This window comes from Topomyia yanbarensis, chromosome 2 (genome assembly GCF_030247195.1).
Source record: "Topomyia yanbarensis strain Yona2022 chromosome 2, ASM3024719v1, whole genome shotgun sequence".
In the NCBI taxonomy this organism is placed as follows: Eukaryota; Metazoa; Arthropoda; class Insecta; order Diptera; family Culicidae; genus Topomyia; species Topomyia yanbarensis.
In genome coordinates this window covers 139,252,063-139,271,425 of record NC_080671.1, presented here as the reverse complement: position 1 = coordinate 139,271,425, position 19,363 = coordinate 139,252,063, and the positions used below count along the sequence as shown (strand labels likewise).

At 38.9% G+C, this 19,363-nt stretch overlaps 1 protein-coding gene across 6 annotated transcripts in view; it reads left to right on the top strand.

The window, feature by feature from the left end:
* Nucleotides 1-19,363, top strand: part of LOC131681532 (T-box protein H15-like) — a 135,129-nt gene that overhangs the window by 25,368 nt on the left and 90,398 nt on the right. For 4 of the 6 annotated variants that reach the window (XM_058962353.1, XM_058962351.1, XM_058962352.1 and 1 more), the window contains exons 2-3: nucleotides 13,499-13,695; nucleotides 13,749-13,879. In XM_058962353.1, the coding sequence (XP_058818336.1) occupies nucleotides 13,499-13,695; nucleotides 13,749-13,879 (328 nt within the window). The remainder of the gene's footprint in view (nucleotides 1-13,498; nucleotides 13,696-13,748; nucleotides 13,880-19,363) is intronic. The other 2 variants (XM_058962355.1, XM_058962354.1) reach the window with 1 other exon arrangement.

Here is a 19,363-nt window from a genome sequence, read left to right as displayed (position 1 = left end):
ACAATTCGTTAATTAAATTATTCATTAAATGAATAATTTAATCGCCATTCAATTTTGAAACACCTTCAAACCCAAACCTCTGCACAGTAGGCCTGGTCGTTTTAATATTTGCGACATATGAAAATATGCTTCAAATATTAATATTGACAAGAGAAACACTACAGGATAATTGCAGTGTTTTCCAGGATGCTTTTCAATACTGGCTGTGTAAGGGTTAGAATAGAATAGAACAAAAGGTACATTAAATGACGAAATAATCGTTGCCGGTAGATGCTGAACATGTTTAGAAAATGATTTGTATTTTGTTTTGATGATTTTGTTAGAGGGAATCATTTTATCGTACGTTACTGAAAAAAGTCTTATTTGATCAAACTTAACCCGGTGATCAAAGATACCCCGTTTTACGGTACAGCAACTAGAAGATATCAAACACGTTGGCTTATAATCGCCTATAACGAGCGATATTGGAGACATAACAATCATTTGAATCCCACGATTTACGAAGAACCAAACGTCCACTGTATCGGAGATTCGCGTAACACAGCATGGGTAAGACCCACGACACTCCGTGCGCGACTGGCATATTTTTGTCCTGCCAGCCAGTCAGTCCTCGGCACGGAGAAACACCTTGACTTGAGGACTCCTGTTTTCAGTCGCCTTTTACGATATGGGAACAGGAATCCAGTGGATCAATTATTAGTTGAGATACTTCAACCCGCCGGATGCCACAGGGCCCTTTAGGCTGGTTTTGTCCGTAGAAAGATAATAGACTGTTATCAACATCCTAGTGGACCACAGCTTGTAAGTTTGACCATTGTTTTTCCTACGATTTTTAGCACGAAATCCTTCGATTCGGTAGCTGGGAAATGATTTAACTGAATTAAGAAAAAGTTTCTTTTTTACGACTATGAGAAACAATAAATGGGAAATGGCAATCATTTGTAGTTTCCCGTGGCCTCTCGATGCCAGCTAAACCTGGGAACACTACACGTTAGGTTTAATACGAAACCAGATATCACTGGCGAATGAAATCAAAAGTACAACAGTTCAGATCTAATTAGGCTTATCATGCTCATAGCGCTGACTGGAAATAGATGCACTCATCTTACTAATTCAACCTTTGCTTTGTCGTTGTCGAAGTGGCTAATTACGCGATGCCAACTATAGCTAATGCACCGGAGGAAAGTGCTTGAACCGCCAACTGTTAATTGAAATTCAACAAGCAAACCGGAGGTTATTGTGTGTATGCAAAAAAAAATGCAAAAAACATTAACATAACTCGCCTGCTTTGGCGGCAATGTGCGTGATGAAATGCGGATTTTTTGTATCGAAGAAGGCGTTAAAATATGAACGATATCGATTCGCTCATGCATAGCAGTGACTAGGTTCTACTGTCGATGTTCTATGCGATAATTGATGGCTTTGCAATCATGACGCGAGACGGGACATGTAGCAGAAGTACATTCAATCAACGATGAGCTACGTATGTATTTTTTGAGTGATGCACCTATTTGTACCGTTGCTACCGGTTCCGTTACTGCGTTGATCTTAAGGTGTGGGAACACTCTTCACTAATCTGTTAAACTCGTTCAATCAAGGGCGAGCAGCAAAACAGTTTACAGTTTGACGTATAGCTTCACGACGCAAACCGTACAAATTCATTCAACACTCTAAGTGCGTCAAACAATTGAGGGGCGCTGAAAATTGCGAAAGTTTCTCAGCTATTTCATGAGCTGTGAACATGTTTCACTGATGGTAATTATTTGCGTAGTACATAATGGAGCTAATTGCTGTTCAGATGATTCAGATTAGAGGGAAAAGCTTTCGGTGGCTATAATCAACTTATTGGAAGCAGTTTCTCTTATGGTTATCGACAAACAATCCCTCCGAGCATCGATTCATTGTCGAGCTATAGTTCGAAACTTTACCAATATCACAAATTGAACTTATTAGAAATTCTCGATAACCAAGAAAAGCGGCTTCCCCGGAGAGGCATCAAAACTATCGAGCTCCGTTATAGCAAAAATAACAACCCTCTCGAGGAAACTGCTGCTGCTGCTGCAGTGGCCACACCAACACAACAACGTTAGCCAGCGCCGCACTGCATGGGAAAATTGTTCCAAAGTTCCAACCAAAGCGCGCTGTCTTCGAAATAATAAAGACAAAGAAAAACGACTTGGGAAGTGGACGAAGTAGAACTGGGATGACGAAAGAACCATAGCATAGGGTTAGTGGGTGGAAAATCGATAGTGGGATCATCTATTTTCCCGGTCGGTGTTCGGTTTAGCAATTCTTAGTAGGTCCCTGGAGTACCGTTGTGCTTCAGCTAGTGTTCGGTCACAAAACCATTGCTTCCAGTCTGGGAATTTATTTCTCGGGAATATTGGCGGGATGTACACATTTCCTAGTTCCTGAGATTCGGGATTCATTTAAAATTAGTTTTTGCAGATATTTATAGAATGATATTAATTACTTTAACTGAGAGTCTGATATCAACAGTTTCACTAGTGCACTAGTGTATGTGAATAACCGATTTATGATTTATTTAAGTTTTCCCTATAAAGTTATACCACTAATAACAGCCGCTTACCATTAACTCAATGTACCCACATATAATTTGAAAACATCGTGCCTTGTATGGACTGGCTTAGTCACCAAACAGAGACACATAACTAGATATTGTTGAGAGGAAGCAAAACAAACATCCAAAACTCTACAACTATCAGTGAGAGCGTAGACTGGAAACAAAAACCCACAGCGCTAACAGTAAAAAAAAAACAAAATAAAGAAAGTCATTTTAGTTGCAGAAAACGGGTCACGAAAACAAACTGTTTTTCTTATTTCTACTGCGAGTATCGGTTAGCACATGAGAAACGGAAGGTCAATCTATGCTTCATCCGTTCGGAGGAAATACAGCAGCAGTTGATTTTAAGCGTTGCAAGTTTCGCCCCTCTGCACACATTTTTTGACGCGTAAAACCCAATATTGATTTTCTGGACATATATTCTGTAGAGGAATTTTTCTTGAGGATTAGAGGTGATCTATTAAAGCAATGCTCAATAATTTTAATAATATATCAGAGAAAAAATCCTCTTGGTTGAATAAAGATATGGTTCAAATTACTGCTTCGGATTCACAGTATTTTTTAAAAGCCAAACAAAAATTTTTAATCTGAAAGCAATTTTTTTGATCAATTACGCAGGTAATTTTTTTTAAATTTAGGTATTTGTAATTTTTTTTGACAAAACATAGAACCGTCAGATACAAACTGAACTTTAAAAGTACTACTACTTAATTACCTCAAAATATACCGATGAAAACCACTGTAGTAAACTATCGTTATTCTATTATGACAAAACAACCGCAATAAGCTACTGTCGCCACAACATATTTTCATGCTTCTGTACCAGCCAGAGCAGCTGTTATCTCCTCAATATGCATTTTTGGCCACCCTGGTATTACAAGTGGAAAAAAATCTTACTAAAAACCTCAATACTTATATTTATCCTACTGAAAACTAAACGGGTGGGCTTCAGAAGAATGCTGTGATCCTCAATTTGGTTCCTATATTTTAATAAACAATATATTTAACCACACCCAAAACCGGGACCGATCGAAGAAAATTCAATAATAATAGGCTCCATTTTATCAGGTACTACTTAAATCGTGCCACCATATCATTCCGACCAACCGTTTAGCGGCCCTTGCAGAAGGAGATAGACCGTCATGTGGTCCGTCATAAACCGAAGAGACACATAAGCCGGCGCGTCTATGAGCGTGCTGAAGAGGCGTTTCGGGCAGAGTTTTCAATTATTAACATCACGCCGAAAAAAGGGTGAAAAAATTTCGTTTCGAAATGGTTGACGCTTCAGATCTACTGATTATATGTTCCTGTGCTTGTGGATGCCATCGACTTGTCTATATGTGGCTGGAAAATGTATTGGGGCACCGAAAGAAGACGCGTCACGCAATCTCGCTCCGAGTTTATTTTTAGCCGAAATATGTTAACAAGTGTTTGTTTTAACGATAATGTGGGTCAGCTGTAGCACGAGTGGTGTGGCTCATGTTTGGGAATTTATTGCCTGGGTTCTGATCTTTGTATAATATGCTGAAACGGCCGTATTTTGATGAATCAATATGTGTTATCTATTTGCATGTTTGACGGTAAACATCGAATCGAAACAATTACAAATTCTGAAAAGTTTTCATGTTGGCAACATTAGTTTGTTTTCGACATATACGAAGTGACATCAACATTTGGAGGAAAATTTACGAAAGTTCTATGTCCAGAACATAAAACGGACATATTTGATAGATCCACAGCATTTTCCAAACATTCGCCAAATTTATGCTAATGACGATGACGAAATTATTACAACCGGCTGTAACTTTTATCCTCACTGGACTGTTAACACGACTAGATCCGTTCACCTTCACACCCTCTCATTCTGCTACTATCGGCAGAAGGCTGATAGCATCCAGTCATCGCCGGTCTAAGGACCAAATGTCATCAATAGACTTAGACTCGCGTGGAGACATAAGAGAGGAGACTTGTGAGAACTATCTTATCTCACCGTTTGACGACCGCAGTATTTTCAGAACAAAAAGTCAGATCTGAACAAAATTCATTAGCAGTCAATGGGAGTATTGTATCTTTTATTCGAAATTAAGATTTGTAAGAATCGGTCGAGTTCTCGCTGAGTAATTGGTGTGACATTAACTTAATTTGCTATCAAATGTGTGGAGAAAATTGAGTTAAATTTGACACACATAAATACAGGCACAGGAAGCAAGGACCGGTTTGAAACGAGAGATCAAGCTTAGCAAGGCAGATTGCCACAAGAAGTTGTACCAAGAAATAGATCCCTGAGGTGACTAAAATGGAGGACCGGGCGACGCCAGCTAAAATGGTTCCAGGGAAGCTGAAGATAACACTGCGAAACAAAATAAAAAAAATTGGGAGCAGAACGAAAAAAAAAAAAAATGGCGAAAGTTTGAGGTCCCAGGAAACCTTGGTGAAGAAATTTTTGAGAAAATAAAAATGGAACGGGGCTTCACAGTTTAAAACCAAAGTTTGTATGGAGAACTAGGGGTGTTCAAAAGGCAAGATATCAATGAAAATGGTCATCTTAAATTAAATTTTCACATAAAGTCTTACATAAAATGTTAAATACATCAAAAAAGTAATCTACGCAAGATTTTAGCTCGATCGGACATCATTAAGGGGGTGCGGCGTTTAAATATTGTTTTCATATTATAAGAAAAAATCCAAAGGGGGGGGGGGGAGTACACGAAATGTTGAAAATCGATTTTTTTTGGTTGAAATATGTCTAAAAATAGCATGAAACATCAGCATCTAGTCTCAAAACAAACGAAAACCGCTGAAAACAAATCATGGAAATTTTTTAGATCCAAGGACTTGGAAATTTTTGAAAAAATGATTCCAAAATCGAAAATTTTACTGTAATGCCCTATGATTGCAAAAAAATTTCCCATCGAACTGGGCTTGGGAGCAGCACAAATAAAAATGGCAGGAATTTGTGATTCTAACTAAATCGCCGCGAAAAATTTTTTTGAAAAAAATTGGAACTGTACTTCACAGTTTAAACCTAAAGTTTTGCGATTTTTTTGAAAAATAGAATCTTTCAGGTGAAAATGTACATTTTTGATCGAATTTTCCCAACGAAGTGGGCTTGGAAGCAGAACAAATAAAAATATGGCGGGGATCTACGGTTTCAACTAAATCATCATGAAGTACTTTTTGAAAAAAAAATTGCAACGGGATTTCACAGTTTAAAACCAAAGTTTGGTTTGGTTTGGCACCCCCTTAAACTTGCATAGATTACTTTTTCGATGTAATAAGCATTTTATGTAAAACTTTATGCGACAAGTTAAGATGACCATTTTCATTGATATCTTACCTCTTAACCACCCCTAGTTCTCCATACAAACTTTGGTTTTAAACCGTGAAGCCCCGTTCCAATTTTCTTCACCACGGGTTTCTTGGGACCTCAAACTTTCGCCATTTTTTTTTCGTTCTGCTCCCCGGTCGTGTGTTGAACAGTGTAATAGTTGAGAGCCTCTACCTGAAGCACGATCCATCTACCAGGCCACTGACACCGTACGGAGGAGAAGAAGCAGCAAACATGAACAATCAGCAAGTGCCCGATCAAATACTCATGGGTTCAAACACCACATAGCCCCATGAAAAGACCTTAAACATGGTCCGTGCCAAAATTCACAACAATGAAGACACCATACTTTGGTCTCAGTAACCCAAAAATATACCAACATATGGTATTTTATATGGGGTCTACCGGACCATGGTGATGGTGTTTTCATGGGTTGAAACCATTTCAAACACCCATGTCAAACCCCATGAGCATTGGGGTATTAGGGGCATTTCGTTTGCTCGGGTGACTAAGTACGAGCTCACAGAAACGTCGATGTGACTGAAAGCAAAGAAAGCCCCTGGTCCCGATGAAATATCAAACGTGGCACGGAAAGCTGTGATCCTGGCATAGCCGGCCATGTTCATAATGATGCTGCAGAAGTGTCTGCAGTCCTACTCTGAGCATCAGTAGACTTTGGCACAATATTGCTCTTCTCTCGTTATTTCCATCAACAATTGATTCTTGCTCAGAATTCCAATGGTATTTTTAACCCTTTCATGTCCATGTTATGGATAAACAACCACCTTTCTAAACGACTAAGCACACATATATGTACAACGACAAGTAAGGCTAATAACTGGGACTAATATCTTTCAACACTAACAGTTATAAGTATTATCAGTAGAGTAGAAGTTATTACAATTAATCTGATTGGGTTCCGCTGAAGCAGTGCTGCCAGGGATAGTTCTGTTAATGGTGAAAATGAAAATTCGGAATATTTTGGTAGCCTGGCAATATTATTGAAACCCGATAAAGCTTTCACATTTAATACTGCCTTCACTTACCATGCAATTGGACTAGATCGGAAGGTAATTAATGAGCACTGCAAAAGAAGCACCTATCTTCATTAAACCAGGATTATCGTATTTTTATGGCGCCAACAGTTTTAAGGAAAAATAGTATTGGAACAGATAGAAAAAGTTAGTCGAGAAATGGTAAACACGACTCTGATAAGAGACCCGGCACACGGCAGACACTGGAGGCGATTTTAATTCTTGGATAGCTCAAGCAAAGAAGGATGTAAAACTGCGCCAGCAGTACTTCTTGCTGAGGCGGCCGGGAACCCATCATCTATATAACCTTTGGTAGTCCTTCGCTGGTGACAAACATGAGTGGGAAAGTTTTCGAAGACTACATGCACAGCGATCACCTGACAATCCGGTACTACATTGCACAGTGTTTTAAAACGTCCTTTTCGTGCTCAAAATTAATAGCGTCTAAACTGTCGGCTTCAGAAGTATAGTTTGTTCGGAGAAGTTGTTGTTCTTATGATTGCGCATCCACAGGAGTATACCGTTACGTGACAAATTCATCTATAAGTGATATACGAAATTTATTTTCCGAATTAATTAAGATAGAGACTTTGTGTCTTCGGCAAAGTTGTAGCAAATGTTACTACAAAAGAAATTGCTGAAGACACCATATATCTAGCTTTAATAGTTCACATGTTATGGAACATATTATATGGAAGACCCCTTGAAATTAGTTTTTTCATGATAACTTTTTTAGACATTCTTCTATCTTTTTGGAACCTTCTACAAAATTGTTTGGGGTATCGAAATATTTTTGCTGAACATCGTTACCTCCTATCTGTTGATTCTGGATATTCCAAATTTTTTGATATTTTTGGGGTAACTTCCACCTTAAACAACTCGTTAAGGAGCAAAAAGGAGCAAACAACATCATAACATACTGAAAGTACTAGTTTATAACTTTCATATAGTGGCCCGATTGTTAGTCGACGCGATTCTCCTCGAGTGTTATGTTCAGTACAATATGCCATCGCAGTGGTATAAAATGAAATATTCAAGCGCACTGCGACAAACAGTTTTTTATGGTAAATTGCATAGAACACGCTCGCTTATATCATGCAATGCATATGGTTTGTCTGTCAATAATCGAAGTGTAGATTTGGATGTGTTTAATAATGTCGATATTTTCATTATAAATTAGATAAATTTATTTTTAATAATCGCTTTTCTCCGTCATCTTCAAACCTTTCTTCTTCCTCTAGAAGAGGTTTAGCTTCTTCTAAAAATCGTTTTATATTTTATTCGCCATCCCCAAGCGTAAATAAATGTCACGAAAGACATTAACAAACCTTCTGGTGGGATTTCCATCATTTTTTCAAGCTTACCAGTATCCACTGATTGTTTAAATTTCACTTGACACACTTTTCGAAAGCACCATATATTACGTTTTGTACTTTAATCTTGATTGTTGTCAAAGTTCTCTTTTCCTTTTTTTGGACATCGATGAATATGTTTTATGCAATTTACCATGTAAGGATGAAGCTGCGATAAACAGCGCGCTTGAATATTTCATTTTATATCACTGCGATGGGATATTGTTTTGAACATAACACTCGGGGAGAATCGCGTCGACTAACAATCGGGCGACTATATAAAAGCTAAAAGCTTGTACTTTTAGTATGTTACGATGTTGTTTGCTCCTTAACGAGTTGTTTAAGGTAGTCGTAAAATGTGGAATATCTTTTTAAATTCAACAGATAGGAAGTAACTATGTTCGGCAAAAATATGTGTTTCGATACCCCATATAACTTTGTAGAAGATTCCAAGAAGATAGAAGAATGTCTAAAAAAGTTATCATGAAAAAACTAATTTTAAGGGGTCTTCCATATAATATGTCCCATAACTCGTAAACTATTAAAGCTAGATATATGGTGTCTTCAGCAATTGCAGTAATATTTTCTACAACTTTGCTGAAGACACAAAGTCTCTATCTTAATTAGTTCGGAAAATAAATTTCGTATATCACTTATAGGTGAATTAATCACTGAACGGTATACTCCTGTGGATGCATAATCATAAGAACAACAACTTCTCCGAACAAACTATACTTCTAAAGTTAACGGTTTAGACGCTATTAATTTGGGCACGAAAACGACGTTTTAAAACACTGTGTATTGGTCAATTAAATGATGCTACAAGGACAAGGACAAGGATATCTTTGTGGAGGCACAACGCGCACTCTTCTAACTAGAAAATTGGGTTTGAATAAAAATAAATAAAAATAGTCGAAAAAAAGAATTATGGAATTTGAATTAGATTCAGCGACCCAAAATTAGTTTAAAACCCAATTTTTAGCCACATAAACTAATTTTAATAATTTTGTCACAACTTTGTATGGCGAGGTGCTACTGTGTAGGGTAATTTCGGGAGAGACGCCGCGTCAGGAGGGATGCCGCACTCTCCATATCTTGTATATTGGGTCACTTTTATACGGTAATATGATATTGTGAGTTTGTCTTTCGGAGAATTATAACTCTAGAAATGTAAAATAATTCTTTTAATTACTCATGAATTAAATATAATTGATTTTGTGCATTGAGTTGCATTTTTCAGCAACACATTAAAATTTCGTTCTTTTAAATAGTTCGATTTTTTTTAGGTAAATCATGTATCGGTTGAATAACTGGGACCTTTTAGAAGGCACTCTGATCATGAGCACGGTCATCCATAATTTTAGAGGAAAATGTCGTCGTGTGGCATCTCTCCCCTACAATTGGGAGAGATACCGCATAAAAAATTGCGGGTGAGATGCCGCACTCAATGGAAGAGGATGCATAACCAAAATGCATTTTTTTCACCTCGGAATGTAATTAAATCATCATTTGCGTCGGGTACAGGTTCTTAATAAGGTATATCCACAAACTAACGGACCTGACACAGTGACATATAGGATTATGAGTCTATTTATCCATATATTTAAACGGTCAAGATGTATCTAAGTATTGGTTACTTCGGTTTATTCCTTAACCCCCTTTACCCCCTTAAGAAAAGTGAAGGTGCTAGCCGATTTATAAGTTTAATAAAACTTCATGAAACTCAGCTGAAGACACTTAATCACAAAAACATCAATGAGAGCCAAAAAATACTTTTGTTCACCATTTTTCAGTTTGTGACCACGGTGCGGCGTCTCACCCGCACATGCGGCATCTCTTCCGCAATGACCATTTTTTGTAAAATGTTCATGGAAATTTGATAAATTTTTTTTCGGGACAAAAACCATTTCACAGTATTTTAGAAACTAGACGCTATTGATAACATTGATTTCATCAATTATTGAATGGTTTACTTTGATGCAGGATCGGTTTTTAGAAATGTGCGGCATCTCTCCCCCAAATTACCCTATCAGTTTGATTCGGGATTTTCTATGTAACTGCACTCCATAATTCGTAACTCCGGAACCGGAAGTCGGATCAAGATGAAAATTAATGTCCGTTTCCGGGAACGCAACATCTTTCATTTAAGACTAAGTTCAAATCGGTCTAGCCATCTCCAAGAAACCGATGTACCGTAAACCGGGGTGACTTTGATCATCGGGGTGACTTAGATCACTCGAATCTTTTTTCGTAGATTTTCGCTTTTTAAACCAGAATAGTCTACCGAATCATTTTAGTTTGAAATGATTTTTACTCTAAACTTATGAAATACTGGTTTGTTATACCTTTTGAGTATTTTGTTCGGTTTTTGGGTAAAAAAACAACAAAAAACCGAAATTTGACTTTACCTTATTTTTAAGATGCTTCATAAAGTGTCTATTTTTTATAAAACATCTCAGATTTGAGTAAGAGTAATAAATTACAAGCGAGATTTTATTTTCCTTTAGAGTGGGATGTACCAAATTTACTTTTAAGAGTTTGTTTATTTTAAATACAATTTTTTGTGAAACTAGTTGGCAATTATTTCAAATTTTTTTAAGCTAAAACTCGCAACTTTTTTTATTGTTCAATATTCCAATGTGTTAAAATGGATGAAACATTTGGTACATTAATAAAGCACTGAAATAAAACAATTTTAGCAGTTTTAAAGGTTTTCAGAATCTTTTATTCTAGTTGGACACAAATTATACGAATTTTGTTTACTCGAATTTTACAGTACATTGAATACTTTGTATAATACCAATTAACATCTATTTAACAATGAGTATCTTTCCAGAATTAGTTTAAACAAACATTTGAATGAAAAACATTGACATCAATAACTTAATGTGGGTGAACATGCAGGTTATCAAAGTCACCCCGGAACACGAAAACGGACATCAACTTGAAATCATTTTTGGAAAAATAGCTGTAAGCGCACAATTTGAGGAAAAACCATTCAATCTTGTTCGCCTTACATCAGTACATGGTTTAAAAATATTAAACTTGAGAAAAATGTGTTGCGTCTAAAAATATGCAATGATTACTTCGAAAAGTGATCAATGTCACCCCGGTTTACGGTAACCGTAATACTGAATTTGGATACTTCCGCCTGGGCTTCTGAAACCGATGATGGTGGTTAATGTGGCCAAAAAGACTTTGAATGGCTGTTAGTGACTTAATACTATAAATCGAATCATTTGTGGTTACATTTTGGATTCACCTTTTTAGATTCATCGCAGAGTTCGTTAAAACCGGGTTTTGCTGTGTGACCGTGCTCATCACCCTGTAATTTCGGAAACGGAAGTCGGATCAATTAAAATTCCATAACGATGGGAACGTTGTACCTTTCATTTGAGACTAAGTTTGTCAAAATCTACCTCTGAGAAACATGAGTAACATTTTTGGTCACGTGCAAACACGGACGTACTCGACGAACTGAATCGAATACTATATGTCACTCGGCCCTCCGGACCTCGGTTAAAAAGTCGGTTTTCAGAGCAATTGCAGTACCTTTATATTGAGAATGGCAAAAATGTTGGATTGACGTATTGACGGGAAATCCATCATTCCGTTAATACGTCATTATATTGAATGTGTCGTGCACGACAGTTCGCAGCTGAAGTTGCCCTTTTCTGCACAGTGAGAATTTTGGATATAATTCACCGAACGAAAAATCTATCATAATTCTCGGCAGCCGGTTGCCTAGAGCAATAAAGCTTCATAACATTTCAAGATTTGTATAGATCGTATCACTTATCAATGTGAATCCATATTTATGTAACTCTTTATTGTTATTTTTAACGATATTCAATTTGCGCGGCTTCCGGAGGGTTAAGCTCGACTCCTGCCAGCAGAAAACAAAAGATTAGTCCGTAAGATTTAAAATCTGTTGCTAATGACCTGCGACTTCTAGTTTTTCGATCTGTATATTCCACATCCTTGCTCTCACTTGAGTACTATGGCTCTAAAATTTTCATAACTTTCCCTACTTAGTAATCACTTGCTAATTGAAGTTAAAAGTAAATAAATAATATGACATTATAATGCTTGCTGGACTGTTTTTGTATCTTCTTTAGTTATTACAGTACTGACGATTAAAGAAAGGATTTCTTTGCAAACGTGGAAATTGACAGCTAAACCGAAACTAAAATCTTTTGGAAAAATTGGAATGGTAAATTTTGTGTGGAATGCCTCATATACAGTTCTGTTAAATATTCAATCGCTAGGTTCGATAAGGTTTGCTTCCCAATATACACCACCAAAGGTTTTTAAATTGAGAACTCATTTGTTTCCTAACACGTCCGAGCTTTCCCTCACAATTCGAGCGGCCTAGCAAAAAAAATCTGCTGCTCCAAGAAAATAAAACACAACGCCCCAAAGTCTACCAGTATTCGAACAAATAAATCAGCCGACGAAATTTTATGATGATTTACGAGTCATCTCTCAGCTCTCGTCGTCATATAGCGCGGGGGGGGGGGGGGGGGCGGCAAACTCCGGCCGCGCCACTGGAACAAGATCCAAGCAAACAAAAACTGCTTGATTAGGCTTCGCCGAGTTAGAATAAATTAAGAAATTTGAATAATTCTTCACCACACGTTAGCGCGACCGATTTGTGATTACAGCGCTCCCGACGCGATGGTCGCAAATACCTACTTCTTCAACTCACCCTTCCCGAAGCGTTTGGCGTTTGGAATGGTTTCGCCAGACCCCTGTGTGTGTTGGCTCCATTTCTTCAGCGGTGGCGGTCTTATCAACCGTTTGCTCGAGATTTGCTTGTTTCTTTTCCCACTCGCTTACACTTTTAATTGTTTCACGGCTAATTTACATGCTAATTTAATTAGTCCATATTTATAAGCTAAACTTTTCTGCTGTTTTTTTTTTGCTTCGCGCCGCCTCCTCGGATTGCCGTAGATTACCAGCGTTATTCGGGCGTAACGAGAGCTGTTGTTTTCCTGACTCAACATACACAGCGCACTTATCGATTGGCGGCGGTTGTGCTTATTCGAATGCATATCGCTGCCTGGTAGCTTTACAGCAATTTCACGCGATAAACGGAATCACTTTTCAATGCATTCTAAACATATTAGCTAATCATAGGGGTTTTATCTCCGCTTCTCTCTCTCTCTCTCTCTCTCTCTCTCTCATCTGTCCGATTCAGGTCCAATATCGGTCGATCGGTTCCCGGAGGGCGATGACGATGCCGACGTCGATGTGGAGCAGTGTAGTGACTCGGAAACGCCTTCACGTGGCACCAAAAGGGGCAACCATTCGCGGACTACGGGCACACCAACCAGTCCGTCCGATGAGGACCGTTTGACGCCGGAACCTGCCTCGGTAAGGATTGCACGGAAAAAGGTGTGTGAGTCGGGTTGATATTCAATGTAAGCTTTCAAACTTTATTCACGCAGACAAAATCGCGGATCGTTGGAAGCTGCAACTCTGAAGATCTACGGCCGGTGCAGTGTCATCTGGAAACGAAAGAACTGTGGGACAAGTTTCACGATCTCGGTACGGAGATGATCATCACTAAGACGGGACGGTAAGTAGAATTAAAATATCAAATCTAGTTTTTCTACGCTTCATGCTGGAAATCTTCGTACAAAAAAGTGCTTTTCTCTTATACGGTATGATACGTTTCGGGAAATAGTTAAAAATCTGAACTTGAAAACTGGATAGACCGTTCCTAATAAGTGCAAGCATGTTGTCACTTCATTGTACTTTTGAACGCCCCATGATTAGCAATTATGTTCCTAATTCCATTTCACTTCCAAGGTCTCTGACGCATTCGCACGCTTCACTGACTAAATTCCGAAGTCAAGGTCAAATCGACGTGTGCCATCTAGATATGCCCTTCCACCGAAGCTTGTCCCACGTGACCCTGAAACTAGTAATGAGGTTTCAAATTACAATATTTAAAATTATATGCTAAGAAAATTCAACCTTGACTTCAATAGCACATTCCAGCTCGCACAGGTGCCCACGAACGAGAGAGGTAGCAACACAACGGAAATGGCAGGATCATAAATTCCAGAAACGCACATGCCATCACTCTCAGCAAGTGGTAGAAAAGTGCTTAATTAGCAAAAGCAGCAGCAGCAGCAGCAACACCGAAGCACACCTCCGAGTTTGTTCTTCGTTGGGGTTTGCTTTCCTTCTGGTGCTCTGAACCCACGAATTGCAAATCTTTCCAACTCAGCGGGCGCCAAAAATGTGTGTTTCTTTATTTTTTTTTCGGGAGGTTTCGCGTTAGCCGCGCACCCGATCACGTCATATTTTGCGATTCTGACTCAGAAGCATGCCTTTCCGTTCATAATCGTATTATTTATGGCCGATCAAAACATAAATCGCCATCCGCAGCCTCTGCAGTCCTCCCCTTCCCCCTCCGTACGAAGGGTATTCAGACGCCGTGGAGTAATTCAATGTGGCGGGTAACAGTGAGAAGCGGCGGACGGAGAAATGACTCGAATAATGTGACGGGTCAACATAAATATCAACACTTTAAAGTGGTGTAAAACAAAAGATTTAGGACCGCTCATTTAGGGTTCTTTATGTTCTGCTCTTGAACTGGGTTAGTTGGTTGGCACCAGGCATAAACCGTTATCGGAGCAGATTTTCAGAATTTTGATTTTCGACTTTTTGCCTTTCTCAATAGAAAGGTATTGCAATTGCTCTGAAAACCGACTTTTTAACGGAGGCCCGGAGGGCCGAGTGACATATACCATTCGATTCAGTTCGTCGAGTTCGGCAAATGTCTGTGTGTGTATGTATGTGTGTGTGTATGTATGTGTGTGTGTATGTGCGTCTGTGTCTGTCACTCACTTTTCTCAGAGATGGATGAACCGATTTTTACAAACTTAGTCCCAAATGAAAGGTGCAACGTTCCCATAGGCTGCTATTGAATTTCTAATGGATCCGACTTCCGGTTCCGGAATTACAGGGTGATGAGTACGATCACGCAGAAAACGTCGATTTTAAGAAATTCTGCAATGAATGTATAATGGTGAAAATTTTTCCAAAATGTGACCACAACTGCTTCGATTTGTAGTACTAGGTCATTAACAGCCATTCAAAGTCTCTTTGGTCACATTGGCCACCATCATCGGTTCCGGAAGCCCCGGCGGAAGTATCCAAATTCAGAGTAACAGTCACATCGGTTTCTCGGAGATGGCTAGACCGATTCGACCAAACTTGACCTCAAATGAAAGGTATTGCGTCCCCGTAAATGGCTATTAAATTTTATCCCCAACCGACTTCCGGTTCCGGAGTTACGGGTTGTGGCGTGCGATCACATAGCAAATTGTGATTCAAACCGATACCCCGATGGAAGCAAAAAAGGTAAAAATTTCGCTAAAATGTCTCTCAAATAACTTAACTTTGCAGTTCTAGGTCACCGACGGCCAAACAAACTTTCGTTGACTACATTGACCACCATAGACGGTTCCGGAAGTGCCCGGGAAAAGCGGCCATCTTTCATAACTAGCAAACTCATATCAGTTTCTCGGAAATGGTTGGGCCGATTTTCACAAACTTAGTCCCAAATGATAGCTATATTATCCCCACAGATGTCTGTAACATTTCGCACGGACCGCTTGTATGGTTCCGGAAATATAGACTGAACGGTCCGGTCACACATGAAATTCCCATATAAGCCGGAACTCAAAATTTTTTTCAAAGGGGGGACCCCATGAAATTTCAGAAATCGAATTCGTATTTTTGATGCCAAACATCTTTAAAATGCATGAAACGTCGAGATTTTATGTTATCACGAAATTTTTTTTTTTTTGGAAATCGACTTTTTAGGATGGAAGCAAAAAAGGTAAAAATTTCGCTAAAATGTCTCTCAAATACCTTTCGCACGGACCGCTTGTATGGTTCCGGAAATATAGACTGAACGGTCCGGTCACACATGAAATTCCCATATAAGCCGGAACTCAAATTTTTTTTCAAAGGGGGGACCCCATGAAATTTCAGAAATCGAATTCGTATTTTTGATGCCAAACATCTTTAAAATGCATGAAACGTCGAGATTTTATGTTATCTCGAAAATTTTTTTTTTATAGAAATCGACTTTTTGGGACTTTGCCGATTTCGCACCTTTTTGCCTTTCTCATATAAAGAAAGGCTATGCAATCACTGTAAAAATCGACTTTTTAACCGAGGCCCGGAGGGCCGAGTGTCATACACCATTCGATTCAGTTCGTCGAGATCGGCAAATGTCTGTGTGTGTGTATGTATGTGTGTGTGTGTGTGTGTGTGTGTATGTGTGTGTGTGTCATTTAAACTCACACAATTTTCTCAGAGATGGCTGAACCGATTTTCGCAAACTTAGTTTCATCTGAAAGGTATAACGCTCCCATAAGCTGCTATTGAATTTTTAGTTGATCCGACTTCCGGTTCCGGAGTTACGGGTTGAAGAGTGCGGTTACACAGCAAATTCCCATATAAACTGGTACCACCATGATGTTCAAATGATGTAAAACATATTAAAATTGATGTAACATTACTCTAGTTTGCAGGTCTGGATCACTAATGATCAATCAAGCAGCTTCGACCACATTGGTCACCTATGACGGTTCATGACGCCCCCGGGGAACCCGCCAAGTTCCTAAACTAATATCACACCCATTACACAACGAATTCTCTACCGATTTTTACAAACTTGATTTCAAATGAAAGATACAGTAATGCCATTGACTGCTGCTGAATTTCATTCGGTTCTGACTCTTGCTTCCGGAGTTACAGGGGTGTTAGTAAGGATACACTGGAATTTCCCATATAAATCGGTACAATCGCAATACCTCAGAGGCTAAAAACTATTGAAATGGTCACCAAATTACTTCTAATCGCAGATCTAGATCATTGATTGCCAATCAAACATTCTTTGAATATATTGTCCACTATCGACGATTCCGGAATTCCGGGCATATTCCACAATTAAAGTCACATCGGTTCATCGGTGATGACTAAACCGATTTTCTCAAACCAAGTCTCAAATGGAAGGCAAAATATGCAGTTGAGTATTGCGTCGCCGCCCCTCCCTCCGCCTTGCCCTTCCGCCACCATCCTTCATCACTCCCCTCCTCTTAGACCACCCTCACGCCCGCATTTCCTTCATCCACCCCGTATACCGAAATAAGATGAAGGATTTTTGACGCATCCTCCACTCCCACTCTACTAACCCCCCATTCCCTACATGTTCAAACCCATTCCACCAACCTTTCCAAATTATAATCACATGAAGATAACATTGAACTCATGCTTATTAAGCTAATTAAATATTATTCTTTTGCCTTTCTCATATAGAAAGGTTATGCAATTACTCCAAAAACCGACTTTCTAACCGAGGCCCGGAGGGCCGAGTCTCATATAACATTCGACTCAGTTCGCCGAGATCGCAAAATATCTGTGTGTATGTATGTGTGTATGTATGTGTGTATGTATGTGTGTATGTATGTGTGTATGTATGTGTGTATGTATGTATGTATGTATGTATGTATGTATGTATGTATGTATGTATGTATGTGTGTGTATGTGCGGATTTGTTAACAAAATGTCCACATCGGTTTCTCGGAGATGGCTGGTTACAAAACAAAATTTGTTGATTTGTCCACATCGGTTTCTCGGAATTTTCTGAACCGATTTTGACAAACTTAATTTTAAATGAAAGGTCCATCAGCTGCTGTTGAATTTTGTGTGGATCCGAGTTCTGGTTCCTGAATTACAGGGTGATACGTACGATCACGCAGCAAATCGCGATTCTAACGAATTCTGCGATGGATGTAAAAAGGTGAAATTTTTTCCAAAATGTACACAACTGTTGAATTTGTAGATCTAGGTCCCCAACAGTCATTCAAAGGCTCTTTGGTCACACTGGCCACCATCGACGGATCCTGAAGTATCCAAATTCAGAATAACGGTTATATTGGTTTCTCGAAAATGGCTAGACCGATGTGATCAACTTAGTCTCAAACGAAAGGTGTTGCGTCCCCGGAAACTGATATTAAATTCCATCTCCATCCGACTTCCGGCTCCGGAGTTACGGGTTGTGGAGTGCGATCACATAGAAAACTCCGATTCAAACCGATACCGCGATGAATGCAAAAAGGTGCTTTTATATATACTTACCAAGTGTAATAAGAATGAAAGACATTTCCATAATGTTATATTGTACGAACCAGCTATTGTATCATTGTTTGGAGAAATGAGAAAGGCACAATTGCACCTCTAGGTGGATTAAAACAGGTTTTTCAGTTCAATATTACCGTGGCTGTTTTTTCTTTTTCAAAATTTTAGAACTCGAATGATGATTTATTTTCCTGTATATAGTTGTCATGTGATGTACAATAATAAAATGTAATATATGCATTTAAAAGCTTTTAATGAATATAAACAACGCACACATTCTCGTGATTCATGATTGAGAAAGGCACAATTGCACCGCTAGGTGGATTAAAATAGGTTTTTTGTTACAGTCCAAGTGGGTGAATAATCTCATAGATCGCATGGTTTACGATTTGTTATCCCCAATCAATCTCACGCCCAACTGTTGTAAAATTCTAAATAAATCGTCTCCAACTTGCTAAGCAGTATTCAATTATGATGTCAGTTGTGGATTACCGGTAAAAAATCCTCTTCAAACTGAAATGTGCGATGACATCAACCAATTCATAACGCACCGCTTCGGGAAGCTTGATTAATGGCGACTTGAAAAGCCGATGATCTGACATTCCATTGAACTCATTGTCAGCCGGATGAACAATCCCGCATGAATAATTTATCGTGTAGCAACGGCGTCACGACCTGTGAGACATTTTAAAGTTTGGATGGGTGTGTTTTCCTGAAACTCCACTCGGAAGCTAAATCACGCCAACGGACCTACAGCGACGGATGTACAGATGAAAAACAATTTTTAAATCACGAAACCAATTCATCGTATCGCTTCGCTGGTGGAATCTGGTTTCTCCTGAACTGGAACTAGTCATGCAACTACGGTGCATACGCATCGGACACATTCTTTCGTGAC